This window comes from Rattus norvegicus, chromosome 18 (assembly GCF_021556685.1).
Source record: "Rattus norvegicus strain SHRSP/BbbUtx chromosome 18, alternate assembly SHRSP_T2T, whole genome shotgun sequence".
NCBI lineage: Eukaryota > Metazoa > Chordata > Mammalia > Rodentia > Muridae > Rattus > Rattus norvegicus.
Genome location: NC_141551.1, coordinates 28,732,741 through 28,746,037, shown reverse-complemented (window position 1 = coordinate 28,746,037; position 13,297 = coordinate 28,732,741). Strand labels below are relative to the sequence as shown.

Below are 13,297 nucleotides of genomic sequence, written 5' to 3'. Positions count from 1 at the left end.
AAATACTCAAGAACCCTTTTCAGAAGAAAGATGAACTCAGAAACACAAGCATAAATTAGTATTAACAGTACAAAAGTAATAACTGTATGTCAAGGATCTATGCATAATTCAAAAGCACAAGTGTAACATAAATTGGGCAGCAGATACACAGAATGGTTCCCTAAGCTCCCAGCACTCTCCCAACATTACAATACATTGCAAGTATTGGTTTATGCCTCTACAAGTCAACAGTGTGCCTTATAATCTCTAGGAAATGAAAGAGAAAATTAAAAGAATTTATGACTTTAAAACACACATCAGAGCTACAGACATCAGCAAGATGTTGTCATATGAAGTTCTAGACCTCCTTTTCCCTAAGGAGAGAGAGGCACATTGTCAAGAAGAATATACCACCCCTGTTCCAATCCTGAGAGACCTAAAAATGAAGCCAGAAGCCCCTGAACTTCAGACAAGCTCAAAACTGCTGTTTCAAAGCAGGTGAAAAACACAAGGAACTTCTCATCATAGAGTTTTCTCCCAGTAAAATACCGCCCTGGCGAGAGGAAGCAACAGCTTCTAGCTTCTCTCGAAGGAGTGTGGAAGAGTGGACCTCGAATTCTACATCCTAACGTTCAGAGGGTAGAGCACTACCCAAAGGCTGGGTTTCAACAGAGATGGAGTTTTAACCAACTGCACAGAAATTTTGGATTGAAGAACACGATTGACTGAAAACTTCAGGAGAGCAGTTATACATACAGGACCAAGCAAAAGGAGCAGAGGCCTCAAGGATGGAATGTTTGCTCCTGAAGATTGTCAAAGCTAAAAGGGAACCTTGAAGAATGAAGAACTAAGAGACTTAATGGTTGTTTGGGGTGTTTGTTTGTTTATTTTTTGGTGAGCCAATATTTGCATTGTGTTATTCACAGAAAGAAGAGAACTGCAGAAATCTTTGGAATTATGTCTTAAACTCTCGAAATCTGAGGATGAAATGGATGGTGAGGACCAAGAATCTTAGCATAGTTCAGAGAGGAAGAGACTGAGTAAAGCCACATCTACAAACTAATTGTCAAGAATCAACCACAATAAAGACAGAATTTTGACGGCAGCTGGATCACCATAAAGCTTATCAGCAGATTTCTCGGCAGAAATTTTGCATGCTAGAAGATATAGTCAAACTCCCAAAGGAAAACTTTCATCATGCAAGAATCCCAAATCCAGTAATAAATAAATCTGTGAAGAAAGTGATAACAAGCCACTCACGAAAAGGCAGGTTAAAGACAATAAAAACTAACCTTTCCAGAGGAATCCTCTGTGGACTGCAATTGATCCTCTCTGTCCCTTGAATCAGATAGACTGGGACTAAAGGCCATGAGGTCGGTCTTAGGTGGGTACTCTCCAGAGCACACCCTTTGCCTCCTTTGCTGAGAGTATGACCAGCTCCCCACTGCGCTGGAGCACACCATTACTGGTTTTGGAGGCCCGCACACGCTCTCACTGGGGACAGTGGAGCAGCGCAGGGCACTGTACAGCAGCAGCGTGAGCACTAACAGGCTGGATACTGCACAGATGGCGATGATCAGATACACGTTGACATCCACCAGTGACGCCTCCGCGTTTGTGACTCTTGTGGACACTCGCGATGGAGCCTTTGGTAGCGGGCCATTCTCTACCAGCGACACCAACACTGTGGCAGTAACCATCATTGCTGGGTCGCCATGGTCCTTCACCAGCACCAGAAGGCGCTGACGCGGCGAATCTGCTTCATCCAAGCTGCGCGTAGTACTAATCTCGCCCGTATATAGACCCACACGGAATAGGCTACGGGAATTGCCTTCTGACGATTGCAGCTCATAAGAGAGCCATGCATTATAGCCAGAGTCCGCATCCACCGCGCGCACTTTGGCCACCACATGGCCCGCACCTACTGATCTGGACACTAGCCGGCTCACGATTCCACCAGAGATTCCTGCCTCGGGTTCCAGCAGGGTGGGCGCGTTGTCGTTCTCATCCAGCACAAACACCTGCAGAGTCACATTGCTGCCCAGGGCAGGCACACCAGCATCCCGCGCGCTCACCTGGAACTGCAGCAGCTCCAGCTCCTCATGGTCCAGAGGCTGCAGTGCGAACACCTTGCCGCTCTCCGCGTGCACAGAGACATAGCTTGACAGCAAGCGCTCGCCCACCCGCCGCTCCACCAGCGAGTAGGACACCAGCGCGTTCTCCTGTGAGTCTGCGTCCACCGCGGATACCGTGAAGATGTGCGCTCCAGGTGGGTTGTTCTCCTTCACAAACACCGTGTATTCAGGCTGTGCGAACGCAGGGGCATTGTCGTTCACGTCAGCCACCTCCACGGACACACTGGCCGTGGCCCACAGCGAGGGCAAGCCCCCATCCCGGGCTATCACTACCACCTTATAGTCAGCTGTGGTCTCCCGGTCCAGGGCGCTGTCCAACACAAGCGAATAGTAATTCTTGAAAGTGGACACCAGCTTGAAGGGGACCTGAGGAGTCAGGGAGCAAGTAACCTGCCCATTGACACCCGTGTCCGGATCAAACACACTGATGAGTGCGATGACAGTTCCCACCGGAGCATTCTCTCTGATTGGAAGTGATAGAGATTTGAATTCCAACTCTGGGGCGTTATCATTGATGTCTTCAACTTGTACAATAACTTTACAGTGTCCAGAGAGGGGAAGTTGTCCCTTGTCAATTCCCTCTATGAGAATTTCATAGGATGTGCATTCTTCAAAATCAATGTATCCCTTTACAGCGATCTCTCCGGTAACCGGGTCTATGTGGAATTTGTTTTTCACATTTGGTGAAATATCTGTAGAAAATGAATACATAACTTCCCCATTGGCGCCTTCATCTAAATCTGAGGCATTGACTTTGACTACCAATGTCCCATTTGGGACGTTTTCTGGTAATTTCACGGTATAGAGAGATCTGTCAAAAACTGGAGAATTATCGTTGGCATCCAGCACTGTGATGAGTAACTGAACACTGCCAGTCAGCTCGGGCTTTCCTCCATCCGTGACAGTGAGCACTAAAAATAACTCTGGAGTTTCCTCCCGGTCTAAAGATTTCCGTAATATAAGCCCAAGACCTTTTACCCGTTCACTGTTGGTTGGTTTTTCCAAAGAAAAGTAATCATTTGGACTTAGTCTGTAAGTCAGCACAGCATTGATTCCGATATCTGAATCTGAAGCGCCCTCTAGTGGAAACCAAGTGTCAAGTGGCCTTGATTCTGCGATGAACAGATTCTTTTGTGTGGTTGGGAACGTGGGAGGGTTGTCGTTAATGTCCCTCACCTCTACCTCCACGTGGAAAACCTGCAGCGGCCTGTCCACGATCACCTCCAAGTGGATGCTACACTCCGCACTCCTCCCGCACAGCTCCTCCCGATCGATCCGAGAATTCACAAACAAAATGCCATTCTGCAGATTTACCTCCAGAAGGTCTCCGCGGTCCTTGGACGCCACCCTGAACAGGCGAGGCACCAGCTCCGCCAGCTCCAGCCCCAGGTCCTGTGCGATGCGGCCCACGAAGGTGCCGTGTTTGGCCTCCTCTGGGATGGAGTAGTGGAGCTGGCTGTTTCCTGGCTCCCAGATTGCAAGAAACAGAAAAGAGAGAAGCAGGCGCTGGGATTCCTGGCCACTTCCCCAGGAAAATTCCATTTCAAGTGCACAATGCTTTGTTCTGTTAGGGATTCTCTCTCAGAGCTAGGAGGATTCTTCTAATCCGTCAGTCCATCGCCACTGCATCCGCCATTGTTCCGATTCGGGATGGTAAATACAGCTTTCCGGGAAGAATGGAAATGGTTTTTCTTTCAGTCTGCCTTCTGTATGATCTGTTTTACGGTAAAGAGCGACACCATGTGGCTCCAGACTGTAAGTATGATTTCCGGAAGTCCACACCACTAGAAGCTGTCTTGTTTATTCTTTCACCCTTTCCAAATAGGCTTCCCGTTTCGCAAAATAGAGACATATTTTATAGATCTTCTTCTGTGTCAGTGATTGTATGTGACCTTTCGCTTTGCCAGAGCATCAACTTCTAATACAGTGGAAATTGATGTAGATTTTTTTTCGTGTAGGTTTTAAGTCTTTACAGAGAGCAAGCTGTTGTTAATTCAAACTTGGTAAACATGTAGTGATGCGGTGCAGATTAGGAAAATTCAAGACAGATTCCGAGTGAGCGGTTCAGTCTGTAGCAATTTAACAACCCCGCCAAACTATAGACATTTCACGACTAAAACAACTGGACAGTTATTTTTACACTTTTTGATAACTTGAAGTACGAAGACTGCATGCTTGGTTCGTTTGTTTGATTCTAATTACTCCTTTGCAACCGTTTAAGTATCTGTGCAACCTTTTGAAATAATTCTTTTAAAGATATTGTTGTATTTTAATATGTGGTTCCTCTGAAGTATTTGAATAATGTTTGTTGAATATTTACCCAACACAACTGGTTTCCTTTTCTTTTCATTTTTGAGGCTGGGTTTTATTTAGCCTAGACTATCTTGTAATTCAAAATTACCGAAGTTTACCTGAAATGTCTGATTCCCCTGCCCGAAGTGCTGGATTATGGGCATACACCACCGTAAGTTTCGTGGGATGCTGGGCACAGAACTCATAGCTTCTTGCAAACTAGGCGAGCACTCTAGCAACTGACCTACATTTTTAGCCCAGGGTCATTTCTTAATTTCTTAAAAAATATTTAACTCAAGTTCTAAACATATGGCATCTCAACATTTTAATTTTATGGAGATACAAAATCCAAGGTGAGAGGTGTGGCACAGACCTTCAGTCCTAATGCTTGAAAGACGGACACGGGCAGATCAGAGACAAGATTTTGAGCCCAGGCTGGTCTACAGAGCAAGTTCCAGGACAGCCAGAGCCACACAAAGAAATCATGTCTCAAAACATGAACAAAATACTAAAAATAAAATAAAATTAATATATCAAAAAACAAAAACAAGAAACTAAAATTTACATGATATTGACCTAAAGAGGATATATTTTAACATAGAAAGCCTGTGTTTTACCTTAATTTTTAAGCCAAAATTTGCCAGGCATGATCTTGATTCATCCATGTCTAAGTAGACAACGGAGATATTCCCAACAAACAAGATAATTTCCTATACAACCGTAACAAAGAAAGAGTGGGCGGAAGTGACCATCTGAAGTCTCCTGTAGAATGCTAACAGGTGAGGAGATGGTTCAAGTGGCCATCTGCAGACTCCCTTTCATCCTAAATTCATAATTTTCTTTTTTCCATTTTTGTTTAGAAATCAAGTTATTTTTAGAAAACTCAAACTGTCAAAAGTAATTTCAAGCTCCCTCTCTCTATAAAGATCATCGTTTTTTTCCTTTCTCTCACTCACATGAAACTAATTTCTGAGTCAAAACAGAAAAAACATACTCTCACTGAGAACCCAAAGACTTTTTTTAATTATCAAAAGTCTGTAATTATTCTGGGCTGACACCCTGGAAGAAGTCAGAAGAAGTATCCTCCCTTTGTTTTACTTACAGAGCCTATGCATCTACAGAATAAAAACTAATACTTGTGGCAGTTGATCTTTCTGTTAACTTGATTTTCAACAATCCTGATGGAAACAAACCTCAGGACATATCTGTGAGGGATTTGCTAGACTATGCTAATTGAGGTGAGAAGATTGATCCTGAACATGGGCAGCAGCATTCCCCTGCTGGAGACTTGCTTTGAAAAAAAGTAGAAAGCAACAGAGGATCAGCACTCATCATTCTCTACTTCCTACTACAGGACAAGATGACCTGCTGGCAAGACTTCCCTATTGTGATGGACAGTAGTAACCCCAGAACCATGAACCAAAATAAACACTTCTTTCCTTGAGTTAATTTTATTAGCACATTATCGCCACGACAAAAGAAATAATACAATATTCATTTGAAATAAATATTTATTAATATTCACTATGGGGACAATGGGACGGATTAGTGGGTAAAAAGCACTTGCCATGCAAAACTGGCAATCTTAATTTGATTCTTAAACTCAGAACACATAGAAGGATAGGGTCAACTCCCTCAACTTGTCTTCTGATCTCTATATGTGTGATATATACATTAATTAATTAGTTAATGAAAACTTACTTTTTATAGTATATATACTTCAAATCATATTTGCCCAAGGTCAAGACCAACAGGGGCTGCTTGAGACCCTATCTCAAAAACTTTCAAACATGTCCTGTTGAAAGTCTTCTTAATCAAGAATTTCAAGAAGAGCTGCATTAGAAGACTGAAGTCCCATATTCAATGACCCTGCAACCTACAACAGGATGATAGCAGACTGATAAAATATGATTCTAATTGAGGTTGGACATGCTGTGGCAAGTACTTGATGAATGAAGGAACAGAAAAGGGTGACTCCAGGAAAGAACATAGAAATAAACATGAGGAATGATAAAGAAAACATGTATCTCGGCCAGGTGCAATCGTGCACCCCTTTGGTTCCAGCACTCAGAAGGCAAAGACAGGCAGATCTCTGTGAGTTCAAGGCCAGCCTGATCTACCTAATGAGTTCCAGGACAGCTAGAGCTACATAATAAGAGCTTGGCTTTAAAAACGAAAACAAAACAATGTATCTCGCACGTTAGACTGCCCACAATGCCATGATCCTTAACCAGGTTTTATTTTGCTATTATTTCTCTCCGGTACCAAGGGAAATTGAACACAATTCCATGTCTTATTTTTGGGAGAAATGAACATATACATTGGAAAAATAACTGGAGAATAGTCTTGTTTTAATTTTATTTGGTGTCAGATGTTTGAAGATATCTACCAAGTGCAAGGCAGATATATATTCACAGAGCCAAACTGAAAATAACTTCTCAAGATTAATTATACATTATATTTTTATGTCGTTTTGGCTGTCCTGGAATTCACTCTGTAAAACCAAACTGGCCTTGAACTCATAGAGATTCTCCTGCCTCTCCCTCCCGAGTGCTGGAATTAAAGGTGTGTACTAGCACAACCAGCAGAAATTAAAATAGTTTTCAGTTGGGTAAAATGAGGGCACAGCAATTTCAGACCTTTGTTTTGCTTTGATTTCTCATTAATGGAAATATTTAAAATACCACTGTGGAGAGGCTGGGAAGATAGCTCGTGGTTAAGAGCACTTGTGTGTATCACTCACACACATAATCCTAAATTTTTCATTAAAAACCACTGTGGAATGAAAATTTAATACTCCCACAACATATTTAAATGCTTTTAAAATAATATTTTTAATCTAGTGGTGCATTCCTTTCCATTTGGGCAATTTGTTGAAAATAAGTCTCTATGTAATTTTTAAACAACCATACCAGTAAAACCTCTTCGTTGTTAACCTCTTTTATGTAGTTGTAAGAATGTCAATGTCCCATGAGTGATAGGTCAAAGAAAAGTTCTTACTAATGACCTTCTCTGAATACAAAGCCTGAATAACAACTTAGAAACTGAGCCACTGCTCATTCTTCTGGCACATCCTAGAAATCCCAGGGAAAGAGGCAAAGATATTGAAGCTTTGCACAGAGATTAGTGGACAAGAGGGAATAAAATGCCCTAAATACTGTAATTCACACAAGATAAAAATGGTTTCCTTGGTACCCAGACAGTCATAAAATGATCCTACTACTGTATTTATCAACAGATACATTTTAAGTGTGGATCTCACCCCTTGTCCATTCAGTACACACTTTAGTCATGAGAACCCACAGTTTTAATGATAATATTAGCGAGTGTAAAGTGCATTGCAGAAAGAACATAAATAGAATAGTTCATTTTAATGCATCTCCCAAAAAAAAAGAAAATACTGGCATATAAATGTGAATATTTTAGGGGGAAAATTTACTCACTTTGACGGAGAAATCGATGTCTCCAACCAGTTTGTCCTCTTTATCTTGATTAACTGGGCAGGGTGTAAGACTTGGGCTAAAGGCCATGAGGTCGGTCTTCGGTGGGCCCTCTCCAGAGCACACCCTCTGTCTTCTCTGCTGCGAGTAAGACCAGGTACCCACCGCGCTGGAGCACACCAGCATAGGCTTCCCAGGCCCGCCCTCTGCAGGCGCTGTGGAGCATCTAAGTGCAACATACAGCAGCAGCGTGAGCACCAGCAGGCTAGACACGGCACAGATGGCGATGATCAGGTACACGTTAATATCTACAAGTGAAGCCTCCCTGCCCGCAGAATCCACCAAGGCCCGGGATGGGGTGTTTGGCATGTGTCCACTCTCCACCAAAGACACCAGCAAGGTGGCTGTTGCTGTCAGCACCGGCTCGCCATGGTCCCTCACCAACACTAATAGGCGCTGTCGCGGGGCATCTGTTTCATCCAGGACACGTGTGGTGCTGATCTCACCAGTGTACAGACCCACGCGGAAGGGAAGACGTCCACTGCCCGCTGCCGACTGCAGCTCATAAGAGAGCCACGCATTGTAGCCAGAGTCTGCATCCACCGCGCGCACCTTTGTCACCACGTGTCCTGAACTCACTGTCCGTGACACCAGTTCGCTCACTGCACTGCCTGCTTGAGGCCCCAGCAGTGTGGGCGCATTGTCGTTCTCATCCAGCACAAACACCTGCAGAGTCACATTGCTGCCCAGGGCAGGCACACCAGCATCCCGCGCGCTCACCTGGAACTGCAGCAGCTCCAGCTCCTCATGGTCCAGAGGCTGCAGTGCGAACACCTTGCCGCTCTCCGCGTGCACAGACACATAGCTCGACAGCAAGCGCTCGCCCACCCTCCGCTCCACCAGCGAGTAGGACACCAATGCATTCTCTTGTGCATCTGCATCCACCGCAAACACCGTGAAGATATGCGTACCTGGTGGATTGTTCTCCTTCACAAACACTGTGTATTCAGGCTGAGCAAACAGGGGCGCATTGTCGTTCACATCAGCCACCTCCACGGACACGCTGGCAGTAGCCCACAGAGAGAGCGAGCCCCCGTCCCTGGCAGTCACAACCACGTCATAGTTAGCGATAGTCTCTCGGTCCAAAGGGCTGTCCAGCACGAGTGAATAGTAATTCTTGAAGCTGGACACCAGCTTGAAGGGGACTTGAGGGCTCAGAGAGCAGGTCACCTGTCCGTTGGCTCCAGAGTCACGGTCGGACACACTGATCAGGGCGATGACAGTGCCAGGCGCAGAACTTTCTAACACAGGAAGTGATAGTGACTTGATGACCAATTCAGGCGCATTATCATTGAGGTCCACAATTTCAACTAGAACCGTGCAGTGATCTGTCATTGGGGGAGTTCCCTGGTCTGCTGCCTCTATCTGGATTTCAAAAGATTTGGTTTCCTCAAAATCTATGTTGCCTTTCACAGTGATGTATCCATTGACCGGGTCTAAGTGGAATTTTGACAGGATCTCAGCTGACATATCCGGGTGAAAAGAATATACAATGTCCTTATTTACTCCTTCATCCAAATCAGTGGCGTCAACATCCACAACTACAGTTCCATTTGGAGCATTTTCGGGCAATCTGACCTTGTAGAGTGTCTTCTCAAATGCTGGGGCGTTGTCGTTCACATCTAGGACAGTGATTTTCACTTGAGTGCTGCCAGTGAGCTCAGGTTTCCCACCATCAACTGCCGTTATCAATAAATGATGTTCAGAAATATCCTCTCGGTTTAAAAGTTTTTTCAACACCAGTCCCAGAGATCTAATTTCCTCGTCTTTTCTTTTGACGTCCAAAGAAAAATACTCACTGGAGTTAAGACTGTAAGACAATAACGAATTTGTTCCGATGTCTGCATCTGATGCGCCCTCTAGCGAAAATCGGGAGCCAAGCTGTCGAGATTCAGAAATAAACAGATTCTTGGAGGCCGCTGGAAATACTGGCGGGTTGTCGTTAATGTCCCTCACCTCTACCTCCACGTGGAAAACCTGCAGCGGCCTGTCCACGATCACCTCCAAGTGGATGCTACACTCCGCACTCCTCCCGCACAGCTCCTCCCGGTCGATCCGAGAATTCACAAACAAAATGCCATTCTGCAGATTTACCTCCAGAAGATCCCCGCGGTCCTTGGACGCCACCCTGAACAGGCGGGGCACCAGCTCCGCCAGCTCCAGCCCCAGGTCCTGCGCGATGCGGCCCACGAAGGTGCCGTGTTTGGCCTCCTCTGGGACGGAGTAATGGAGCTGGCCGCTCCCTGCCTCCCAGGCTGAGAAGAGAAGAAGCCAGAGCAGCAGACGCCGATCTTTTCTCCAAGAAAACACCATCGCAAGACCCTTCCGGATGTTTGGTTGCTCTCACACCGATCCAAAATTTCTTGAATGTTTTCAGTTTCTTATTCTTCACATCTTAAAACACCTTACCGTTACCATTTTGTCTGAGACAATGACAAAAAGGATGGTGTGGATGTGTAATACCGACAGCGTTTCTTTTAGGAAGGAACTTGCGGTGGACAGCGACACCAAGTGGCTAAATGCGTAAGTATTCAATGTGCTTATATTTCCTCTATGCCCAATTTGAAAGGTTGCAGCATTGATTTTGACCTGTGATTTCCTTCAAATAGTTAGCAAAGTGTTTGTTTATCAAAACATGGCCTTCATACTATTCAGCTCATGGCATCACTACTAATAATGGAACTTCCTGTGTAATAAGCGGCACACTGTTTTCTGTTTCTCTTCGGAGTTTTCCCATTAAAATTTCACAACAGTTTTTTAAGATGTATTTTAATATAGTTCACTGTTTACAGGACATACAGCTTAAACAATTTAAAAGGATCTTTACCTGATGGTGTCTGAGTGAAATCTCCATTTTAAATGCCAGACATTTTATAGAAAGGTAAGTCTTTGATATTTGTGACAACGAAGATATAAGACATGAAAATATGTGATAAATGTGTGCATATGTACTAGTGTATGTTTTATATAATTCTGGAAATTTACAACATACATGACAATAAGCTCAACTGCATTTATTAATTTAGAACATTTGTAAAACACCCTCTAGTCCTTTATTCAACCACCGTACCCTTAATAACTGTCTTAACTAGTACTTCTATAAATAAGTCAGGTCTCATCCATTCACCTTCTCACTTACTGGGGATTTAGCCTAGTGCCTTGAGAACCTAGGCAGGAACTCTGCCACTGAGCTGTACCCCCAGCCCAGAGTCAGTCTTACAGTGAAATTCTTTTGTAACAGAATTTCCTGTCACAGGACAATCCTGTGTGGTTGGGATGTTATACTCACGTCACACCGAGTAAGAACATTTTCTAAATGTCCACACAGTTTACACATTGTGCATGTATACATTTAAATGACTGAAAAATGAAATGAATGTGGGTTTAATGATGGCCACTCTGGATGAATTTCTGCATCAAGTAACTTTCAAAAAGTTCTATGTTGCTAAGTACTATGATGTACACCCATCACAGTAAAAAAAGAGCTAGTAACACTCTTTCTTTGATAGTCCCTCCTAACTCAGAACAACATCCTAGGACTTAGGAGGCTAAAGCAAAAAGATCTTGAGTTGAAGGTCAGACTAAAACCAGGTCCCAGCCCAAAAATAAACAAACAGGACCTGAGAGATGGCTCAGTGGGAAAATCACATGCTGTCAAGTAAGCCAACATTATTTTAATCCCTGTGACCCAATGAGTCCTGAAAATTGTTATCTTCTAACTGCCACAATCACACCGTGGGATGAATGCACACTCACACATGTACATACACACAATTGAAATAAATGTTAAAGAAAGAAAAAAGTTGAACGTGTTTTAAATTTTAAAATTTACAAAAGAAAAAATAGCTTTGCAATATGAGTCACTAGGCAATATATACAGGACTGGGTAATGGAATATTCTGAAGATCGATGTGAATTCACTAATAAACAGAAAAAACAAAATAAAACAAAAACCACTAATAAACATGAGGTATGAGTCATCTTAAAGTTGGCCCTGAATATTCATGGAAAGTGCAAATTTAAATATTTATGTAGGGAAAAGTCCAGATTTCTGCTTATGGGCAGAACACTTCAAAGAAGAACATAACGCATAATTAAAGTATTAGAAAGAAACGTTTCCATACAAGGTTTGTTTTCTGTGTTTCATTGAATAAAATCCAGTATTCAATTAAGTCATAGTTTATCATCTGTATTTAGAATAAAATAAATTATAACTATTACACTGGAAATTGATGAATATTTAAATTGACCTTTAAAAAAGAATAAGTCTATTAATGATATTTATTAATAACAAACAAATAATGTTAATAGATTCTACTGTGACAACTCATAAAAAGTTAGAGACACGACTCTAAAAGTGTCTTTGTTCTTCTCAGTGCTAGGGACTGAACTGAGGGCTTCTCGTCCATTATAGTAGTTTTACTATTGGGGTTTTGTTTTGAGTCAGGGCCTCATTGTATATCTCTGGCTGGAACTCACTTTGTAGACCAGGGTGGCCTCAAACTCAGAGATCTACCTACCACTGCCTCCTGAGTCCTGGGCTAAAATGCACCACCATGCCTGACCTCATCCATTATGGGGCAAGCGCCCTCCCCCTCTGCTCTCCCCCTAGTCTAAAATTATGTTTTTAAAGATTTTTTATTTTATATGTATGAGTGATTTGCCTTCGTCTATGCATATGCAGGCTAGGTGCCTAAGGTGCCAACTGGAGTTATGGGTGGTTGTAAGTCACAGGGTGGCTCACAGGAACCAAATGCAGGTCCTCTGTAAGAGCAGTCAGTCATCTTGTTTCTGAACAGTGTGCTTCTAAGAGAACAGTGTGTGTCTAAGGGTCACTGTAGATATCACTCTGATGATCATATCTTAGAAGGTTAATTTGAAAACGAAATACAAATTGTAAAACATTGTGGACTTCAAATTTATGGAGAACTTTTCTCATTTTCAAGGAGATAATGCACTTCTAATATTAAGACTTATCAGCTCTGGGAAGATTATAGGATTCCAATAGGAGTGGAGTCTACTTAAAGTTCAAGATACACCCACCAAATTGTCAACTCTGATACAATCAGATTCCCGGACTGACAGGGATGGGGTAAGCAATGGTTGAGGCTAAGATCCCTTAGTGTAGTAATGAAGTTAGTTCATCAATGTGCTCATGAATCCACTGAAAGGCAGCAAATGCTTAAGTGCCAGAAAACAGTTTTAGACAGGTACCTCACCTAAATACATCTTTCTTTGGATGGGGAAAAAGAGATCCTTCACATGTGTAGCATTCACTGGTCAGGTCCTATGTCTTAAATATCCACTTCAGGATTTTCTGGTGGAAACTCAGTCAGACAAGCCAGGCCTTCTATTTTGGGCAAACTCCAGTTCCAGAAGAAACAAACTAGC

General features: G+C 43.1%; 4 protein-coding genes across 4 annotated transcripts in view; all 4 read right to left on the bottom strand.

Moving 5' to 3' along the window:
• Pcdha4 (protocadherin alpha 4) overlaps nucleotides 1–3,775 on the bottom strand; it is a 243,172-nt gene extending 239,397 nt beyond the window's left edge. The window contains exon 1 of the mRNA NM_053933.2: nucleotides 1,272–3,775. Coding sequence (NP_446385.1) covers nucleotides 1,272–3,656 — 2,385 coding nt within the window. The 5' untranslated portion in view covers nucleotides 3,657–3,775. The remainder of the gene's footprint in view (nucleotides 1–1,271) is intronic.
• Nucleotides 1–10,219, bottom strand: part of Pcdha3 (protocadherin alpha 3) — a 249,612-nt gene extending 239,393 nt beyond the window's left edge. Inside the window, exon 1 of the mRNA NM_053941.1 lies at nucleotides 7,850–10,219. Coding sequence (NP_446393.1) covers nucleotides 7,850–10,219 — 2,370 coding nt within the window. The remainder of the gene's footprint in view (nucleotides 1–7,849) is intronic.
• Pcdha1 (protocadherin alpha 1) overlaps nucleotides 1–13,297 on the bottom strand; it is a 264,765-nt gene that overhangs the window by 239,393 nt on the left and 12,075 nt on the right. The window lies entirely within an intron of this gene.
• Pcdha2 (protocadherin alpha 2) overlaps nucleotides 1–13,297 on the bottom strand; it is a 255,785-nt gene that overhangs the window by 239,393 nt on the left and 3,095 nt on the right. The gene's annotated exons all lie outside the window — the stretch shown is intronic.